Below are 22,461 nucleotides of genomic sequence, written 5' to 3' on the forward strand. Positions count from 1 at the left end.
GTGGTTCCCATGTGAATAACTTTCTTTTATTATTTTTTCATACAGAAACATCAATATCTTTTGATTATTCTCTTCTCGTTTCCTGCTATGAATTAATCGTGATCAATCAACAAACCTATCGGAATTCTTTAGTGCTTGTTTCATAGACTAGGAGAATAATTGTCACTTCAATGATGCGGTATATATATGATATACTCGCATAAGCCAACTAAACTTACAGCTGGAGAAATTTTCCAAAAATATTAATTTATTTTGAAATAAATTAAATTACTCACTCAGTATATACAAAAAATGCTTAGTCTACCATACCTTGAAATGCATCCTGTCCATTTTCGCTGTAACGGGGAAAAATTTTGGAGACTCTTCTAAGGATTCAGCTTGAAGTACAGCTGCTAATACTGCATCTGCATACATATCATTCACTGGACTTGCCACCCACTGAAAGAAATTATAACTTTTGTAAATAAAGACAGTTGAAGAAATGGATAAAGCTAATCAGATGTCTTTCGGTCAGGTGATATATCACCTTCAATCGGAGTCAATTCTAGCTTTCTAGAATGAAATTCGATACTTCGTAATTCAGGTAGCTGTTAATAATACATAGACAGCAATAATAATAATAATAATAATAATAATAATAATAATAATAATAATAATAATAATAATAATAATAATAATAATAATAATAATAATAATAATAATATAATAGCTATTACTTAACAGAAGTTTCAAGTAACGGGTAAGTTGAAAAAGCATGTGATCTTAAAGATTTATAGTCACAGGGTGAAAAAGCATATACGTAACCTTAAACGTTTATGATTGTAACAATAAACTATACAGTAGTTCTTCAATGCTGAATATAATTCTATTTATACAAAAGAGATCTACATTACATACAGGCTCGTAGCCACGGAGGGGCTAGAGCGAGCAGTGTCCGCTTTAAATTTTTAATTGCCGCCTCTAAAACAGAACGTTATACAGAATTTTTAATATTCTCAAAACTAGAAATGAAATTCAGTAGATGGCAGGATCACGATGCCACAATAACAGTGTATGTGCTGAATCTTCTCGCGCGATGAGGATGGGAAGTACTCGAGAACCCATCATATTCGCAAGTATTATCATCTTGCGATTTCGACCTCATACCAAAACTGAAGAAGTCATTACGAGAAAAAAGCTTTCGAACATGTGAAAACACTGCCACAGCAGTGAGTCGTGAAATCAGAAGATTCGATTACTGTACGGCTATCACATCTTGGCATGTGTAATGGATTCTTTGGAATACTATATCGAAGGACTCTAGATGGCACTGGTATGTGTTTCTGAGCTTCACGCATAATTGTAATAGTACCTGAAATGATTTGTAATATAATTTGTTGTACTTATTTTTCTCGTGCTATATCCCAATGGGGATATGTATGTTCACCCAGCTCCCTACATGTATTTTCCTTTGTATATTTCAGAATTTCTTATTTTGTTCCAATCTGCCTTAAATAAATAAGTAAAAAAGTTGCCATGACTTTTTGCGGTAGCTAAATAATGAACTTCCGTAGTCCTGGATTTGTATACCGTAACATTTGTCAGTATTTTTCTCTTTGTAAAATGAACTGTAGCTCTGTTACAGATTCATAAATAATAAATTAATAAACAATTATGTGGTGTTCCTTGATGTCTTTGTCATAGTTTCTCAATATTTACTTCTGTGCCCCTCGCCCGTAAGAAATCTATAGGCTATAGGCCTGAACAAACGAAGTTCTAATGCAAAGTGTTCGCAATAATATTGTCCAACAGCCTGATTGTTCGTATACAAAGTATGTACAATAATGAAAACTTTTAATCTCACAATTTTTCCCCTAAGCACACTTTGAAAAAAAAAAAAAAAAAAAAAAAAAAAATCTGAGAAGTGGAAATACTTCCATGTGAGTTTTCCAGACCCATTGATAAATGTAACAGAGATTGCTGAAACACTTTAGTACAATTTAGTGCTTTGGACACAGCAAATTGTATTTTTCACAAATTATATACATATCCATCAAATCATATACTTAAAATAAATACATAAATAATAATACCGTGAGATCATATATTGGGCCTCAACATCAATATATCTTGAAAATATATTTTTTGCTACACAATAGTTTGAACACTACGTCTCCCATCGAGTGGAAATATAAAGATGGAAGGATATGGAGTAGCTAATGAACTCAAATGGAACCTTACAATAACCTACACTTTCGAGTTTAGTTAACTTGAAGTATTGTGATACAGAAGATAGTTTCATCCTTATGCTAGCGAATTGCACTCGCCTGCCCTAGGCCGTAACTCCGCTTTCCCACCACCAATCATGTTCAATATGATGGCCTGGCGATGAACAATAGTAAGGTAGCGGAGCTTCCATTGAAGGAGGCTTCTATTCAGTATAGCTTGATCCAGTTTAGCCCTTTTACTTAAATACTTTCCAGAGTCCCTCAACTATTGTAGCTCAACGTTTTGTAATGTTCCATTTTAATAGGTCTGAGGCACAAAAATCTATTGGTCATGCATCTGACAATTCAAGGGGAATGTGTCTAAATGGTCCACTGCCTTGGTACCTGTCCCCTGTTCCATACGAACCATGTAGACTACCGTTGCTTTGGCAGTGTGTCTGTTCGCTTTGTCTTGGTGGATGTGGACTTTGGCGGTATCATTGTCACACAAAGCAGGGATATGTTGGCAATATATGGGATGGAATGTCGAATCCACTGTCCGTACTCCTTTCCATCAATAGAACGGTACTAAATCGCATACACCTGCTTTGACTTGGTCAAACAGACCCACGCCTCATCTAGGGTGATGACACAACGCCATTAATCACCCGCTAAGTAGCGCTCATACTAACGTTTGCATGGACTTTTGTGCCTTTGGCTTATTAAAACGCAACATCACAAAATGTTGAATTACAACACTTGAGAACTCTGGAAAATATTGAAGGGTGACTGGGCTAAACTGGGTCAATTATGCTGAACAGAAGCCTCCTCCGATAAAAGCTCCAATGTTATGCAATTGTTCATCATCAGAGCCATCAAACTGAACTTGATCGATGGAGGAAAATGAGTTTTACAGCTTAGGGCTGCCGGATGCAATTCATTAACATAAGGAAGAAACGAACTTCTGTCTGCATGAGTTAGTATCATACGAGCTGATACCTTATTTAATGATGCTACTGCGTCATACTTTTCAAGTTACTATTAGTATCCTCACCTCCAAAGTGACAACCTTATTTTCCATGATGACATCTATATTGTTGAATACTCTTAGCTTCTTTTCTTCGACCATCTCCACAGTGCCAGCTATCTGAGTCAGCAAATGCCTGAGGAGAGGAATGTGACCTGTGTAATGCACGCTTTGTCGCTGAACAACTTGACTCATTGTCATATCTGTGTACTCTGAAAGAAAGAACAACTCACCTTTATATAGAAGCGTAAGATGAAGTGTCAAATAATGTATAACATTTAGAAATACACGTTACTGAATAAGGAAAAAATACAGGTCATTAATGTGTAATACTTAAAAACACAACCTTTCTTGTATTATTGTTTTCTATTCAATATCAAAACACATTATCATCACTCATGTAAAGGACCAAAAATAATGCAGAAAGGAGCACGCTGACTTAGCGACAAAGCGCTCAACTCTAGTTCCACAGATCACTGGCAAGATTCCAGGATTATGAGTTTGTGGTGGACATTTTGTCCGTGGAGTTTCCTCCTATTTTCTCATTCCATTAATTTTCCATAATAATTTACTTTCATTAATCATCTATCTTCTTTAAAAGAAAGGACCAAAATGTAGGACGTTAAATTTAAAAAAAAAATTAATTTAATTTTCAGAAAGCACTATTAACCGACTTCAACAAAAGCGCTAAAAAGTAGAAAATAATAATACTGATAGCGCTTAAAAGCAGAAAAAAAATTGAAGTCAAACAAATTAATACCTAATATAAAATTAGTTTCAATGATAATTTTCTAAAGCATTAATTTTTTGGCTAGGCACAGGCTTTAAGTGTTCTTTGCAGATAATATTAATGAATTATTTTCTGATTTTAAGTCGGTTAATATATATATTAGGGTGTCCCTTATTTAGGGTAATTTCGTGTTGCGGTACGCACACCCACTAAATGGATTCTATGTGACCGTAAACACGCATTAGTGAAATAGTAGTTCCCTACGACAACGTTAACCCGTGCCGGCTTGACGACAAAGTCATGAAATGACGTTTCCACATTATAATATTGTGAAGTAGCTGTGTATTAGATGTGAAGTGACCATGTGATAATTGTATAAACTCTTAACTTAATTCGCCAAATTCAATTACTTTATTAAATTACATTTATCTACGAAAGAACTATGAACATTTAAAATCCAACGGAACAAAACTTTTATTAATGTACATTGCCAGACAGTTTGTATAAGCATGTATTTATTAATTGTTACTTTTGAAATTGTCAATAAACGCGATTAGTTTCCTTCTTGTTTTTCCGCGTTCTTTTCCGCCTAGCCTAACACTTCCTAATTCACTAAATGTCGAACTCATCGTTTTTTGATTTAGCAAAACCACGGAGGACACATCGACATGGGGTATTCGCCACAAGGTTTAGGAAGGTGCAGAATCGTCGTAAGGAGCACGTCGCTCCATTGGAGAATAACCAACTCCATGTCTTGGGAGTATCACTCTGTTGGTTCATCGCCGCAGATTCAATTGAGTCCAACATCTGATTAGTGGAATGAAGGTGTACAAGGTGTGATTGAAAAGTACCGGAACTTTTCCCGCCGCGCGGCTCCCTGGCGTTCGAAAAATGTGAGGGGCGGGGGAAATGTGCGCGGGACTTTCCTCTTTCAAGCGGAACTTGGCCCAGTGCGCTGCGAGCAGCGGTTGAGAAAGCATCGCTGTCCGCGCGAACGTCGTTTTGGTCGTCGGTCACGTTTTTTGAGCGCCGAAAATGTAGTCAAAGATTGGCCAACGCTACGCCATCAAGTTTTGTGTCAAACTAAAAAAGACGTTCACCGAGACCCAGGACCTGCTCAAGGAAGCCTTTGGGGAAGATGTGATGTCCCGTACTCGGATCTTTGAGTGGCACAAGGCCTTCAGGGAAGGCCGAGAGGACGCCGATGACGAACCACGCTCTGGGAGGCCGTCGACGTCGAAAACCGATGAAAACGTCGACCGAGTTCGCGAATACCTGAACCTGGACCGTCGGACAACCCTCCGGGAGATCAGCGAAGAACTTAATTTGACATACTATGCAGTGCAAAAAATTGTGACTGAAGAATTGAACATGCGGAAAGTGTGCCCCAAACTGGTCCCCAAGGTGTTGACCGAGGAGCAAAAAGAACTGCGAGTGAAAATGAGTCGTGAAGTGCTGGATTGTGTGGAAGCCGACGAAGAGTTATTAGACAGTGTGATCAGTGGTGATGAAACATGGAGCTACGAGTACTACCCCTCGGTGAACGTCTTTTTTTTTAGTTTGACACAAAACTTGATGGCGTAGCGTTGGTCAATCTTTGACTCCATTTTCGGCGCTCAAAAAACGTGACCGACGACCAAAACGACGTTCGCGCGGACAGCGATGCTTTCTCAACCGCTGCTCGCAGCGCACTGGGCCAAGTTCCGCTTGAAAGAGGAAGGTCCCGCGCACATTTTCCCCCACCCCTCACATTTTTCGAACGCCAGGGAGCCGCGCGGCGAGAAAAGTTCCGGTACTTTTCAATCACACCCTGTAGGTGAACATCATTGGAGACGCATCAAGACGAGAGAATTCGACGCCCCTGGTAGTCCAGCAGGATTAAGATCCAGTTGTTGGCTGACTCCAGTACATCCAGTCTCCTCCAGTCACGTACTGACCGAGATATTCGGTATAAAGTTGAGAAGTAAATTTTGTAAAAGATGACAACGTTGTACAGTGGGTAGGAATCCTAACAACCTGGTCAAAGCGCAATTTGCATGGGTTTATATACTCATGGGTTTTCGAGATCGCTGATAGCGATGATGACGTCAAAAGTGACTTATCGATTTCACATAACCACGGTACTGCTCCTCATGCTCTACCGCTTTGCATTAAAGGTTTTAAACAATACTGCACTAATGAAATTTCCGAGTTATTGTACCTTTTCTAAACTCAACTTTTCTCTTTTGTTGATGGCAGTAGTTTCGATGGACCTTTCTAGACTTACGTTTCCTGAATCGTTTGCAAGTTTCTTGTTTATTTGTAACAGTTAATTGTAGGGTAGTTAGTAGCCATCTACATGTGTTGACATAACATGGTACCATCGCTATTGCGATATTCAACTATATTTGTCTTTTACAACACGGTACACGCAACACGCCACAAATGTGTGGTTGTTGTTTCAGAACAGTACATTACCACCGATTAGCATTCCCGTTTGTCAAAAAAGTAGACCCCCCTCCACCTCCACGGTTTAGATCTCAAAACTCTTTACAAGAACAAGCCTTCCCTGGGTGGGAGTTTCATTTCATTCGCACTTATGGTTGAAAAGTTCTAACGTTCTGAAGTCCAGGTTACCACACTTTATGGACACCTTGAAGCTCACGAGACTATCGTTAAAATTTTATGAAGTTTACATGAGGTCACAAGGAAAGAATACCTTAAAACAAAACAAAACAAAACAAAACAAAACAAAACAACAACAACAAAACAAAAAAAAAAAAAAAAGTAATCTCTATGGAAGTTACGAACATAGACACAACATATGTCTAGTGCATGGAAAATAACTCCCGATTTTTAATATATGTTTCTCATAAGACATTACAGGTATAAACTCAATTTTTTGTACACGTGTATTATATACCATTATCTTTCCAAAAGTTCCAACTGAATGTGTGCTCCAGTATTTTCTGGACACTGTCTCAAACGAACACGTACGTTTCCTACCTCAAGACATCAGCAGGAACCCATTTATGACCTCAAGGATCTTCTCTCAGGTTCGTCAAGAGTTTGCGGTCTGCCGCGATACACTTTTTCCTTGCCCCACCCCCATAAAAAGAAACCCCCAACACACAGAATACTTAATAATTTATTTGATTTATGATATTACTTTTACTGAAACATATCTTACTAACTGAAGACCTGATTAACATTTTGTTATCTAGGAAATACATGCCCCGAACTTGAAATTTAGTTATAATAAATAAACTTAGGATATTTTTTGAATGTAAGGAAACTTTAGAAACCAGTTTTAAACTTACTTGACAAGTCACTTGCTGCAAGCATATGATAATTGAAGTTCCTTTTCACTAGAATACCCGATAATCGATGACCAGGTTTAGGTTTGTCCACAGCCAACGATCCCATTACCTGTGAAGTAAGCAAAAATACCATGGCAACTACAGATAACAATTATTGCATTGTCGTTCACCTTGCGTACTCTGTCACTTACAGATAAAAAATATCTTGCTATCAAATATTCGTCATGCAACGGATAGCATTTTCAAGAAAATTAAAAAGTCAAATCAGGATTAAACACACGACAAAGGAACACGAAAGTTGGAGAATGTTTAAATTAGGTCTGTACAAAGTTCTTCCATTAGCTCTTACAGATGACATCGTCACCTTCGCTCCTAAAAGAAAGAAAGAAAAAAAAATAGCACCAGATGAAAATAGGGCTGCAATTCACGAAGACATATATAAGAGCTAAGTGAATGAACATTATGTAAATATTATAGTGAAAATAAGAGAAGTTCCGTACCCTCATGGACCCTACTTAGTTATTTAGATTACATTTGATTTCTCCGTTGTCTATAAAATCCCACTCACTGCATGGCGAAAATTTCACAGCAGGGCATATCTATCTACGAATGATACAGTGTCTAAGGAAAGTGATAATGCATTATATGTTTACCACTATGATAATGTAAAATTACTCAAGTAACAAAGTTTAAAGTAAAATTGCATAAAACTGACAAATAACAACTAAAAAAAATCTCGATCTTATCCGCAGATCTTGGTATCGGTCACAAATATTTTAAAAAAATTGAAAATATAATTATATAAAATGTAGCAATTTCATTTTACGCAAATTATACTTAATAAATAAAATTAAAATTGTTCCCTTAATTTGCGTTGATTTTATTTTATTTCATTTCATTTCGGAATCTAAGGCCATTTAGCCCGTCACGTATGAGGGATGACATCTATCAACTAGTATACTACCCGGGGAAAGGGAAGGAAGGAAGCGGTCTGGGACCTGTAAGTTAGGTACCGACCCGGCATTTGCCTGGTGTGAATGAGGAAAACCTCATTCAGGATGGCTGGGCTGGAAAAGTTTTTACATTTTTTCGACCGAGTGCCCCCACCGTGAATAGAACCTGGAACCGCTCGCACCGAAGGCGAGAGCGTTAGCGTTCGTTATTATTATTATTATTTTTATTAAATTTATTTTTTATCGAATTTTCAACCACTATTTCTTTCCTGTGTTCTTCATCAGAATGTAAACTTCTTCCAAGGGAGTGTGCATCCTTCAGATATTCATAGTTCCTCTTTTTTTCTTATGACACTAATAAATGTAAAATAAATATTTATTAGTCTCACAAGAAACAAGAGAAACTGAATATCTGAAGCATCTATACTCCCTTCAAGAAGTTTACACCCTGAGGAAAACCACAGGTAAGAAATCATCATTATCATCATAGGTATTCTGCCTTTATTGGCAGGTCACTTGCCGTAGCTGAGCAACTTCCATGCTCCACGGTCCTCCGCTAACTTCTTTGTCTTCGCGTATGATCTTTCTGCTTTTATATCATCCATTAATTGTAGTCTCCTTCGCCCCCTCCCTCTCTTTCCCGCCACCATACCCTCTAGGACGTCCCTCATGATACAATCTCTTCTTAGGCAATGTCCCAACCAGTTTCTCTTCCTCTTCCTAATAATATCTAAAAGTGTTCTTTTCTCACCCACCATTTCTAACACTCTCTCATTCGTTTCCCGCTCGACCCAACTAATTCTTTCCATTCTTCTCCACACCCACATTTCGAAGGCTTCCAGTCGATTTTCATCACCTTTACGTAATGTCCACGTTTCTGCCCCATACAGTACAACACTCCACACGAAACATTTTATGAGTCTTTTTTTCAACTCTTTATTTAAGGTCCCACAAAACAGACTTTTCTTCCTCCTAAAGGCTTCTTTCGCCATTCCTATCCTTGCTTTTATTTCACGTTCGCACTTCATGTCGAACGTAAGAACATGTCATGTAAGAAATAGTAGTTGAAAATTCGGTAAAACATATAAAATAAACTCAATGCAAATTAAAGGTAGCAATTTTAAGTTCATTCATATAATAATATAATTTATAAGAAACATATTTTAATACAGACATAATCTTGCATATTTTCCTTAAGTTTAACTAACATTCATATATTATGTGTCCTAGCAATCCTAAACGGATTATTTTATTCCTAATATGATTTTAGTAACCAATTCTGTTGCCTTCGACAATTAGTAATTAACGACGAGCTTCAACAAATTCATGACCTTAATACTTGACAGTTTGCAATTCCTAGTATAATTGAGGAGTTTGATGTAATAAGGGGGTAAGCGAGTTTACGCCCTTTTTGCAACAAACGCATTTGTGGCTTTTGCCATGCTTGTTTAATCTCCTGGTAACATTTCAATTCAATATCGGAATAAAATATGCATATTACATTGTTTTATGTTAAAAAAAAAAAAAAAAAAAAAAAAAAAAACCTACTTAAATATTCAACATCGTTTTTCTCCAACTGTATGTTCCAGACTTACGCCCTTATTACATCAAACTCTTCAATTAATTTAATGTATTGTTATTGATGTCACACTTGATTTGTCCTTTAAGAAAATACTACAATCGTGTCAGGTAGAGAAGATTCAAGGGGAAAACTCTATTTCAATTTTGAAAATTTCCATAATTTTGAAGGTGTTAACTTGTAAAATTTAGCCTTAACTGTTCACTCTTTGTGTACTATTTGACAGAAGTTAAAATACCAGCAAAGACAATAATAACACTAGTTTGTGACAATTAGTGAGGCAAGAGCATAATCTTTGAAAAATCTTAATATTTTCTTTGAAAAATTGTATCGGGCTCCTGAAGGTTAAACTCTACTAAAATTTGGAGATTAGTATGTTCTGAAGCATAGAGTTTATGTATGATCCAAACCTTACGGATAGATTACAGATTTTCTGAAAGTAAGTTACTAGGATAAGTGACTGTGGATTAACTAAATATTATTTTCTTTTTGATCTTACGAATGGCTCTCTCAGTCACTGGATATTAATATGTGAGACAGTTTACCTTTGCCATTTTCTCTCCTCTAAAGTATAACTCAACGGCCACTGTATTCCGAGGATTATGTACCATTATATTAGATTCTGGATCATCTTCGTATTCCCTTACTAATGCTGCCTTCAGTCGATTCATTTCATTCTGCTCTCCATGAACCAGAACCTATAAAGATCATAAAACTTTCTCTCAGCGATATACAATCAGTAGAGATAATTGTGACAAAAAAGAAAAGAAAAGGGTAGGGGGAGATAAGACTGAAATTAGTGGACTGCATAAAAATCGGATCCTGCTACGTCAAAAAGAAGTGGTTAGCTGAAGACCATAGTACATAAACGCTTTTTGATTTGCAACCAGTGACCTCAAAGATGGTATAATACCTGTAATTATGGTAATGACAGCGATCAAGCAGTAAATCTTTTATGTAATTGCATAACATTAAGTAACAAGCAGAGCTAAGAACTTAGGTGTTGCACACTGTTTTCCTATCAAAATGCCCAAATTAGCTGCTTTTGCAAAAATAAATAAATACTCGTAACTGTGTTTTGGTTATACCTTTTTTCATGTTTTGAAATGAAACAAAATCTTTCAGTTTTACGTCTCACGATTATGGTGGCTAGCTAAAAGAGACGGTGATGGTGAGAAATTAATGCAATGGTGGAAACAATAAAGTGGTGGGAAACGGGAGAACTCCGAGAAAATCCACGAACACGACGTTTGTCCACGACATAAGCCTATTTGGCGCGAGCTGGGATCAAATTAAGGACTTTACGCACCAAAAGTGAACACTCTACTACTGAACTCCCGTGCCCTCGTTTTTGTTCCTTTTGTTCATGTCATCACCTCTTTGCAGTTTATAAAAAAATGTTGGCTCTTTGTCCGCACTTGATTCCTGTAACAATTAAACAATGAACATTGAAGTGTGCGGTAACACATTAATTTCGCTTCAGTGGAATGCTGTTAGGTGGAAGCTATTGAATAGGAAGTAAAGGGAACATGTCAACATCAAAGTCATAAATTACGGCTATCACCAATCGGTATTGTTGGGTGCTTCTGTACATACAAATATTCATTCAGAGACAGGATGGGTTAATTAGCTGATTAATTAGAGCTTAAATGTCCCGTTTAACACCGAGACTATATGAGACATGAATCTACAGCTTAACGTGGAATCCAGATCACATGAGTTCCCATCGGTAATCGAACTCGGATCTTATGCACTGATGGTACGTACGCTAATCATACAGCCATGAGCCCTACTTCGTAACTGGAGACGTAACTTCACTTTTAAAAAATAAATATTAAATATTATCTACTTTAATACTTTTTCGGACTTGTGAATTTCATTGAAATGTTAAATGTTACGTTTTAACTGTTTTCTGCACTTATGACTTTAGTAATGTTGTGTTCTGAGGCTTCTTTTATGCAGACTTTTTAATACACCACCGAATTTCGGGTCCTTATATATGATATAACTAGTTTTGGTAGTGTTTGTATGAATATTTACATTTGAAATTTGTACCACTTAAAACAATCTTTTAGTTTAACGTCCCAGACTATACCCTTTAGGCTAAGAGAAATGATGAACAAGGCAAGTGAATGATGATGGAAGAATTGGTGGAATGAGAATGTGGGAGGAAACGAGAGTACTCCGATGTTGTCCACTACATACTTGACCGGGGATCAAACCAGGGACCTCACGCACCAGAGGTAAGCGCTCTACCTCTGAGCCACTGCTTCCCTCTATTTTTCCGAAGTTTTGCACCTTTTGAATCAAAATTTTTCACCTAAAATTCCAAACTTTGGTAAAAACATTTTAATCTTACAAAACACTTATACTTCTCAAATAATTTTAGATGTTCCTAAAAATCAAGCGTAAGGAAACATTAATTTCAAATGCAAGGTCATTTATTAACTGCACCATTTAAATCGAACGAAATGGACTGAAACAAGAGTTTAAGTTTTTGTGTTTTATGTCTTTATGCAACACCTAAGTCATGAAAGACAGAGCTTGGGAGGTGATTCCTGACATCAAGATCAACCTGGGTCCACAAATGCTTCCTTTCGGAGTTATAGGTTGTCGAAAATATGAAAAAACTTGAAAAGTCCATAGCTCCAAAACTATGGAACCTACCGTAGTCAGACCAATACTTCACTTAGGAACTAATACGTGCGCTATCCAAAAATATATGATTCAGAATCTTAAGTACTCACGCAACAATTTTTATACAGGGAGTTTGGCTACGGGCATATAATTTTAAGTACTCACCAACTACCTCTATAAAAATTGTTGCAGAAGTACCAAAGGATTCTGAAACTTAGATATTTGAATAGGGCGCATACTAGTTCCTAAGCGAAGTCTTGACCCAACTACGGTAGGAACCATAGTTTTGGAGCTATGAACTTTTAAAGTTCACTTTTTCATGTTTTTGGCAGCTTTTAACTCCGAAAGGAAGCATTTCTGCACTCAAATTGGTCTATAATACAGGGTGGCCCATACTTATATAAGATGTTACAAAGACTGCGATAAAGAAACTAGCACCACAAGTTGAACATAAAATTGTACATAAACAAATTACTCTCATACCTTTCCTTAGAAGAATTTTAACCTCTGCTCTCCATGGCATGGTCTACCAATGCACCACCCAAATCGATACATTCCTGGAGATGAAGAGCACGATTGTCACAAACAGCTTGATAGACCCTTACCGGTATCCTGTAGGACTCTTCTGTGATAGCTTCTGTAGTTCAGCCAAATTGCGTATGTGATGTTGATAGACTTTGTCCTTTAAAACATCCCATAAGAAAAAGTCAGGTGGTGTCATATCGGGAGATCGAGCCTCCGCGTAATTGTTTGTTGCAGAATACAAACGCACAATTGTTCCAGACACAAGCGTTCCGCCATCCTGTCTGGCATACACTAACGGTCCTAAGTCCTGTGACCGTTATCCCCACTCTCAGGTTGCAGTGTTGCCATATCGAAACTTTTTGTCCATAATTACAAATATTACAATCAGTAAAACACCATAATTATAACCACCCTGCATATATATATATATATATATATATACACCTTAAAACGTGATTTACAAATACGATAATAATTATAACAAACAAGTTTTGCAAAAAAAATTTCGGTTTTCATATCTTTACTTTTCGTATCTCAACCTGACTGTACATTTATTATATCATATATTTAAAGAGTTGTCACGTACCACATGTGGAGGTTTAAGTGTCCTGACGAATTCACTTGTCTGTTGGTAATCCGTGTGAGCTGAGAAGGAAATATAATCCACTGACATTTTGAGCATTAATTTCTGCCCGGACATTGTTGTGATTTCTTCTGGTTCCGTCAGAATAAGCTTAGCTAACGTCCCTTCTACACAGTAACCTGGAAACAGAAAGTAAGGGTTGTTAACTTTCCAATAGTACGGAGTTACCTAAGAAATATTAATGGCACTGTGTCATTAGAAACAGGAAGATATAGAATAGTAAAATGTACAACGTTGTAAACTAATCCATTATTTCAAATTGCTGCAAAGTTATCGCTAAAGCTCGCGTTTCTATGACATATCATGTTTTTATTCTGAAATCTTTTCACATGTTTAATGAAATATCTTTTTGACTCTTATGAATACGAAAATACGGTTTGATTAGTTATATAAGCATATTTGCACCATATTTTAAATGTAAGTCATATTTAGGCCTTAACTAATATACAACCATATTTTTGATCATATTTTATCCCAGTTTCACTTTTCAGAAATATTTGATTTTGTGTACGGTGATTTGGAGCAATACATTAAAGTAAGAGACACAACGGTTCTTGACTTGGAGTAGCATGAACCACTTTGAAAACAGACAGCTACCTCTGTCTCTCTCTTTATAATTCCCTGCAGTGATACTTGAAGTCCAGTTTTTCGTTGCATACTGGTGGAAAACATTCCAGTCACATCCACAAAAGACTTCAAATATACGGAGAATGAAAGTAGTACTGCGAAGATAATGGTAATCCACGTTGAGCACGATCGGAGATATGACTACAGTAGAATTTTTCCCCGGGTTATCCACTGAAATCATCGTTTGCACTTATGACAAGACTTTTTCTTCTTTTTCACATTGAGCGAGGGCATGATGGCTCTGTGGTAAAGCCTTTACATTTGAAGTGTAGGGTCCATGGTTCGATCCCCGGCCAAGTTAGTTTGTGGTTGGCAACATCGTGCATCGTGGCCATGATTTTTCTCGAGGTACTCCCGTTTCATCCCAAATTCTCATTCTAGCAATTCTTTCATTATTATTTACTTGCCTTAATCATCCGTCTCCCTTAACTAATCGTTGGACGTTAAACGGAAAGTTTCTTTTTTATTTATTTATTTTTATTGACTGTAGGGACACTTTTCGAGTACGAGGAATATCTGACATTTGCTGGAAGATTTCTTTCTGAAAGAACTTGACATTACTGAGTATGTTTTCAAGACGTCTCAATTTAAGTGTTCCAGTAGTGTGAAGTTGAGTGGTTTGTAGATCATATTTTGCCATTTTAAGTGCAGAAATGCATCATGCATATTTTCAAAGTTTTTAGGTCATAAAAATCAAACCCTTGCTTTCATTACATTAATGTAAATTCTAACTCCAAGCCCTAGTTATCACTATAATAATGTACATTCTAACTCCAAGGCATAGTTAGAATATACATTATGACAGTAATTACTGAGCCCTATTTATCGTTATAATAATGTATATTCTAACTCAGGGATGCAAATAACCACTCGCCTACTCGCCCAGGGCGTATGGTTTATCGGTGCGGGCAAGTTCCTAATATTACTATTATTTATTTCAAAGGTAAGTAAATAATTTATATTGTGGGATGTGGGCTAATAGCTCTTTTCTTGGGCTAGTAAACTTTCGGTGCGTATTTGTATCCCTATTCTTACTAAAAAAAAATCTAGTTTATTAAAATTGGAAGTTCTTTTTCTTTTTTTTTCTTTTCTACGATTCAATGCCTTTTCTTATTTTGTACAACATGAAGCAATTATCAGTAATGTCAATATTATCTGAACATATAATACTGACGCTGCTTATAGTAGTTATAGAATACACACTGAATGACTAGAAAATGAAAGTTCTTACCCAGTATCCAAAAATTAAAAATCTTTTCAGACTGTTTCGAAGCTTGTTAGCCTCTTTTTCAATGACATCTACTCGCTGTTAAACCAAAATCATATGAGTAGGATCCTTCTTTTCCGTAGAATCTTCTTGGAGAGAAAATTAAATAAAATTCACACTATACAAAACTGCGTTGAACTTCGAATTTGGAAAAAATACTTTACAAAGTACATAGTTAATATTAAAAGACAGACATACATTCTTCCTGTTGTAAAAAAAGTGTAGTATTCTTGATTATGATTATTCACCTGTCTTCCTGTTGAAGTACAAATAATGAATTTAAACTAGAATTTAGAGTTGACATTGATTTTTTTCTTTCAGGTTATATCAGTGAACTGTCAAACAAAAGAACAGCGGGTCCCGCAATGCGAAGAGTTAGCTTTTATAAAACTACAGTGTTTTGGCGATTTTTCCTTTACTAGTGAGAACTGACACATTGCTAAAAATTGATTAAAGAACTGTAAGTATGAAAGTAAAATAAATTAAAGTTTTATCCATTAAGTCTGTGTATTTTTGAAATTCAGCATTATGTCATTCCATCTAAGGTCCAAATACCTTTTATCCAGATTTTGGGTGTGGACTTCAGTTCTTATGAAAAACGATTCAAACACAATTCTCCCAGTGATTGAAGAGTACAGAAACAAACTTTTGATGCTTTCTGTTTGGATTCATGTAAATGTCTCTGTAGGTCTGATGTGGACTAAGTGTCTTCTTCCTTAGAATTCCTAACATTTTCCTTTATTCTAGTTGTGGTATTCTTTTAGTAATGCTTATGTAGGAATGTGAACAGCAGCAGGTAACTTTAAAAATTCTTTTAGTAGTGCTTACGTAAGAATGTGAACAGCAGCAGGTAACTTTAAAAATTTCTGAAGGAGAGAGACGATCTTTATAAAAATTTCTTCGGATGTCTTCGGTTTATAGTAGAGAGTAGATGTCATTGACAAACAGGCGAGCATCAAAATAGTCTGGATGGTAAACACTTTCGTTTTCTAGTTGTTGCTTGAACAGTAACATTAAGAAGCAAGTAACGAATAGAACAATTCACAAAAATCGTAATAGTAACTCTCAGAGAATACTTATACATGTTGTAATCATAAAAAAGTCTTATACAGAGAGCACTAGAATTGTTTACATTAATTACAGACCTGAAAATTAAAGATCTTGATAGGAAAGAGAGAACATATGCACCCATCTGCACATAATATAACTTCACCTACCTGCTATAATCACGCCATTTTTCGCGTCTGTACACCATGATTCAAATAATTCTCTAGATAAGCCACTTTGCATCATACCAGGAGAAGCCATTACTACGCATGGACCCACATCCTCGAAATGATCGATCCCCTACAAAAAAGTACGGAAGAATATGAACACATCCAATAAACCAAGTTACCAAGTTTGCAAAATAAAATACCCTGCCAATACACGATTAAACGTTTTGAAAAATACCAATTGTTATTCATACGAACACTACTCCAACTTTCCAATGAATAGATATCGGGATTTCTAGGTGTTTTATATCAGATATGTTGCAAAAAATAAGTAACATAAGAGAGTGAAAGATTGTTTACCTGCTTTAACATTTTATCAACAAGACAACAAATTAATATATATGATACATTTAGAAGGGTGCGAGCTCCTTTGTGGCTAAGTGCTTAGCGTACGCGCCTTTGGTGTGGGAGACCCGGGTTCGATTCCCGGTGGGAGCTCATGTGGTTCGGATTCCACGTTAATCAGTAGGTCCCGTCTCATATAGCCTCACTGCTGAAAGAGTTGTTAAACTCAAAATCAACTCAACTCAATTTGGAAGGGGCCGCGGCGGCTCAGTGCCAGAGCGTTCATCTTTGGTGGATGGAGTCCTTGGTTCGATCCCTGCTCGCGCCAAGTGAGCTTTGTGGTTAACAAACACCGTGCGCGTAGGTTTCTTCGGGGTTCTCCCGTTTCCTCTCACTTTCTTCGTTCCACCATTTCATTCATTTCTCATCATCACCGTCTTCTTTAAACTAGCCAGCATAACTGTGGGACGTAAAATTTAAAGATTTCATTTCTAGAAACATTTAGAAGGCCATACTGAAAGTATCTTATTTTCTTCTGCTCTCAGTCGCAGTAGTCTTTGGCGGCAGATACATACTTTTGTAATCACTCGGTCAACGATTGGATTCCATGACGAAAGAAATATGGAGTCTGTGATGCGAATAAGTTCTTAACTACACATTGCACCGTCCAGTCATCAGCGAAGTTCTTCCCCGCCAAGAAGTGATCGAGATGCCGGAAGATGTGGTAGTCTGTGGAAGAGACGTCAGGATAGTACGGTGGGTATGAAAGCATTTTATACTACAACTCATCAAGGTCTGCACTGTCCTTTGAACGGCATGTGGACTTGTATTGTCATGCAACAAGACACCACCTGCTGGTTACTTCCGAAGTTTTGTGGTACATAATGAAGGTTTTGCCTTAACGGAGAAAGACATAATGGACCACTACCATCACCATGGACCACTATACCAGCTACAACACCTTCTGCGGGTGGAAAGATGGATTCTTGTTGGCCAGAGTAAATTCATGTGTATCCACCTTTTCCATCTTACTGACTGCGGAGCCGCCAAACGACACCGTATGGTGTATACTGAATTTGCCTGAAATCACATGAATACTTTTTCGAGGGTCTGGTTCCACAGTATTCCTGAGGAGTTCATCGGAACATGCAGTGGTCGGTGGCCGTGGAGCTAACTTTTTAATCTTGCGTCACCAGGACGAAATTTCTTAAACCAATGATGTATGATGTATTCATTCATCACTCCAGGCCCAAATGACCTACCGGCTAGATATCCACAGTGTCCCGGTTTGAACTCGCACAGGAAAATCGCTCCCAATTGTGATTCTCCATGGTCCACTTTCTCAGGATCTTGTTCAACACACTGCCCTCTGATTGACTGGACACTCCAGCCTATTTTGTGTTACGGAGTTTATGATGTGCGTGTGACCTCGACTCATCCACTGGTTACGTTACAGAGAGTGGTTTTCCACCAAACGTAAAATCCAACATTTCGGTCACACTGTTTCAAAATACTCACAAATATCTATTTTACCTCTTTTTCACGATTTTTCTCCTCTTTTGTTTTGTTTTAAATATCACAGACTGAATTTTATGTTTGTTGACGTTCACTTATTTTGACAATCCAGAAAAAATATAACCCCATTACATGTTCAACCTCTCTAGTTTTCTTTGATTCTAACATATGTGTATCTTTTGATCATTTCAAAGTAGATTTTAAACAACTGCACGTAGTCTTATAAACTTTTGTAATCACAGAAATACTTCTCTGTATTTACCAGGGACATTCACCCTGCTTTAGTTACGTTCCTTTTATATTTTATGCAAATCATTACTAACAGACAGGGACAACGGTTCGTCCACTCAACGTATTAAATGCCATGATATGGCGTATCTGTTAGTTTCATATTGCTGAAGTTTCTGTAAAGTATTAAACTCGTACATAATTTCGATCTTTTTTAAATAACAAAAATCACCTTTATCCTCCTGTTTATTGTTGCAAATTGTTTACACTTCTTGTAAAAACAAATCAAAATATTAATTTACTTATTTTACAATTTTAATATCTAGATACACAAAGTTAAGTTATAAAACTGGAAATCTAACTGAAAGTCTGTCTTTGTAAATGCCGAGTCATTTGTGTAAGGTAGAATTCAGTTATTATTATTGTTATTACTTATCAGACGGCTCCTCAGGGTAAGCAGGGTAGGCTAAGCCTATCCTGGTTGACTTGAGTAATTTATGAATTAAATCTTAAAATATTTGTAGAGCATTGTATCAAAACTTTCCTATAACAGTGTCTTCGAGATGTTTAAATTTGCAATTAATGATACACGCAAAGACCTGGACGAACGTGAGCTCATCAACTTTTGCATTGTAGTTCACGAAGATAGTTCTGAAATAGCTAAGGCCGGCAAATTTTAATCTACCTGCTCTGCCAGATATTTTCAGTGTGTATTGCAAGTTTTAGTTCATGAATAAGCATAATATCCAATACATGTTCCGCAGCATATACAGCGCATGCGTATAAAGCTTTGGCCGGCTCTTGCAGACTTTGCCTACTCCAACAGATACAGTGCCACCAAGCGCTGGCTCCCTTTTCCTGAAATCGCTAGTATCGCTTGTTTACATGTATTTTTATAGAGTTGCGAAAGGCTTAAAGCGTTAGGAAACTAAATGTACTAGAGACAAAACCAGAAAGTAATCGAGATGGAGAGGCAGCATCGATAACAAATACATGTTGTTAGTGCTCGGTATCTTATCTTTCTTAAACGATCGGCATACGAACAACAGAAAGAATAATAATTTCAAAAATAATAAAAACTTGTGCTTTCTTCTAATATTAAACAAGACGGCATGATCATTTGAAAATAATTCATTATTATTATTTAGTTATGATGCATGTTGTGTTAGTGGCATTGCAAGCGGTGGGTGATAACCCAGAGTGTCGCGCTTTCAGAGGCATCACAACGACAAACGAGCCTAAGTACGATTTGATACTGACTTTTATAAAGACCCATCGATTCAATAATTAATAATATAAATACCTAGGTACAAACAATTATGAATTTGGATTTGTTTACATAAAACATTACATAATGGTGGCTTGAAACAAACTTATTATCTGTTCTTGTAACAGTGCCGTGCCGTGGGGCGAAAGCGAGCGGGGCGACGGCTCCGGGCGCCGAAGTAAGGGGCACAAAATTTGGGAGCCCCCCGCAAAAAGAGAGAGTAGAAATTACTTGGAATATTACTAGTATGTACTTAAATTCTCTTCCTGCTTTAGGAAGTGGTCCTATAATGTTACTTATTTAGGGAAATGTATGTGCACATATATAAAATGTAAGAAAAAAATAATATGTGCTTAAAATCAAGGAAAAGCAGGGTTTATTTTTGAAAATTTTCTTACTCTTCCCGCCAATCATGGTGGTGCTTCGCGGCTGGTCTGTCAACCTCACTTTGTCATATGTAAGGGGACGCCGTCATATACTCTCGCTCCGGGCGCTGATTACTACGGCACAGCACTGTCTTGTAATATTAGGCCTCTAACATAGGCGATTACACAATAAATTTAATTTTCTTGTGTACTAAATTATACATGTTATTATAATTTGCCTACCCTAAGCATTTTGGTACGAGCCGCCACTGTTACTTAATCGTATTAAAACGTATTAAAATTTGGGTTGCGTTGTTTTCTATCACCTTGCATAAGGAGCAAATTAATTTAGATGTATGTTTTTATTATATGTTTTAAGGACTTAGAACTGAAGACAAGCTGATGAAAGAATATGTAAAAAGTGTGAGGTATCGATGTGAGGCATGAATTCCAAAGATTAAAAAAAAAAATGTAGAATGGAAGCCTTCGATATGTGAGGCTACAAACAATAACGTGAGTAAAAAAGGTGTCGAATGAAAAAGTGTTAGAAATGGTAGAAGGAAAACAGGATTACATACTATACTGAAAATTTTCTCGAAAACAAGGGACAGGATGACTGGACATATTTTTTACATGGAAGAATCGCGGAATTGTTTATGGAGGGAATGACAGAAGGAAAAATGCTCCGAGAAAGGCTGCGATTGAAATCTTCGAGTTTTACGTCCCACGGTTATGCCGGTTAGGCTAAAGGAGACGGTGATGATGAGTGATGAATGAAATGGTGGAATGAAGAAAGTGGGAGGAAACGGGAGAACCCCGAGAAAACCCACGCACATGGTGTTTGTCCACCACAAAGTCCACTTGGCGGGGTCTGGGATCGAACCCGGAACTGCAAGCACCAGAGGTGAACGCTCTACCACTGAGCCACCGCGGCCCAAGGCAGCGATTGAATATACAGACCAAAAAATACTGACAGATGTACGACTAAGAAGAAAAGATACAAGGAAACGAAAAGCCTGGCTTAGGATAGGGAAGAATGATAAGCTGTCAAACCAATTAAGAGATTGCTTATCGATTATTATTATTATTAACATACCTTGAGATTTGATATGTGCCTGAACACAAATGGATTATTTATTGCAATCTGCCTTCGTATCCTTTCGTTCATAGCGTTCACGTACGTTTGATACACGGCCATACATTTCTTTGCCAGTGACGACGCATAATAAATAGGAATATCATGTAATTCTGGATGCTGACTCCAATATTCATCTGAAAGAAGAGACGAAAAATACAGAAGTATTACATATTTCTATATAATATTTCTTCAAGTATCGATTTAACATGTGTGTTTATATGTAATGCAGATAACACGTGGTTCATATATTTGTTAAAAAGAACAGCTAGCTGACTTTACCACGCGTTAATGATGCTTAATCTTCATATCATAAAATTAAGTACTACTTCTTCGTCAACGCTACGAACTAAAATTAGCACCCATCAATACAGTTAGACACATTCAATTCGATTCCCCAAAATGTCACTTGGGAAATGTATGCAGCAATGGCTTACGACAAATAAATTATTTGAAAATTTATGAAATACTGAAAAATTTTTGAGACGTGTTTACAGACGAATTAGTTTTGAAAACAAGTTGTATAAGCAAGTAGAAAGATTAGTCATGGGCACCCCTCTTTTTCTTTGTCATGAATCATTTCGAGTATAAGATTTTGGGAAAGAACATTTCAAATTTATAAAATACTAAAAATATGTTGATGACATTGTTATCTTTATAGAACAGATAAACAATTACAAGGAAATTTAACCAGTTTCACTCTAAAATAAAATTTACAATTCAGCAGGTAAAGGATAATAATTAGATCTTTTTGAACTGACATTCAGCAGGCAGATATAATAACCAATTTATCGTTAACAAGTATAAAACACCAGCAGCTTCTGATTTTGATATACACAACAATCTGCTTATTGATTCAAGATTAAGTTTGGGTTATATTCGACACAAGACCCCATCGACTATTCAATTAAAAAAAAAA

General features: G+C 36.7%; 1 protein-coding gene across 1 annotated transcript in view; it reads right to left on the minus strand.

The window, feature by feature from the left end:
• Positions 1–22,461, minus strand: part of Cpsf73 (cleavage and polyadenylation specificity factor 73) — a 65,445-nt gene that overhangs the window by 11,765 nt on the left and 31,219 nt on the right. The window contains exons 8-14 of the mRNA XM_081742580.1: positions 21,504–21,679; positions 16,691–16,820; positions 13,523–13,698; positions 10,320–10,472; positions 7,243–7,351; positions 3,241–3,425; positions 310–438 (exon numbers count right to left, since the gene is read on the minus strand). Coding sequence (XP_081598706.1) covers positions 310–438; positions 3,241–3,425; positions 7,243–7,351; positions 10,320–10,472; positions 13,523–13,698; positions 16,691–16,820; positions 21,504–21,679 — 1,058 coding nt within the window. The remainder of the gene's footprint in view (positions 1–309; positions 439–3,240; positions 3,426–7,242; positions 7,352–10,319; positions 10,473–13,522; positions 13,699–16,690; positions 16,821–21,503; positions 21,680–22,461) is intronic.

Source organism: Thermobia domestica, chromosome 16 (assembly GCF_964235325.1).
Source record: "Thermobia domestica chromosome 16, izTheDome1.hap1.1, whole genome shotgun sequence".
NCBI lineage: Eukaryota > Metazoa > Arthropoda > Insecta > Zygentoma > Lepismatidae > Thermobia > Thermobia domestica.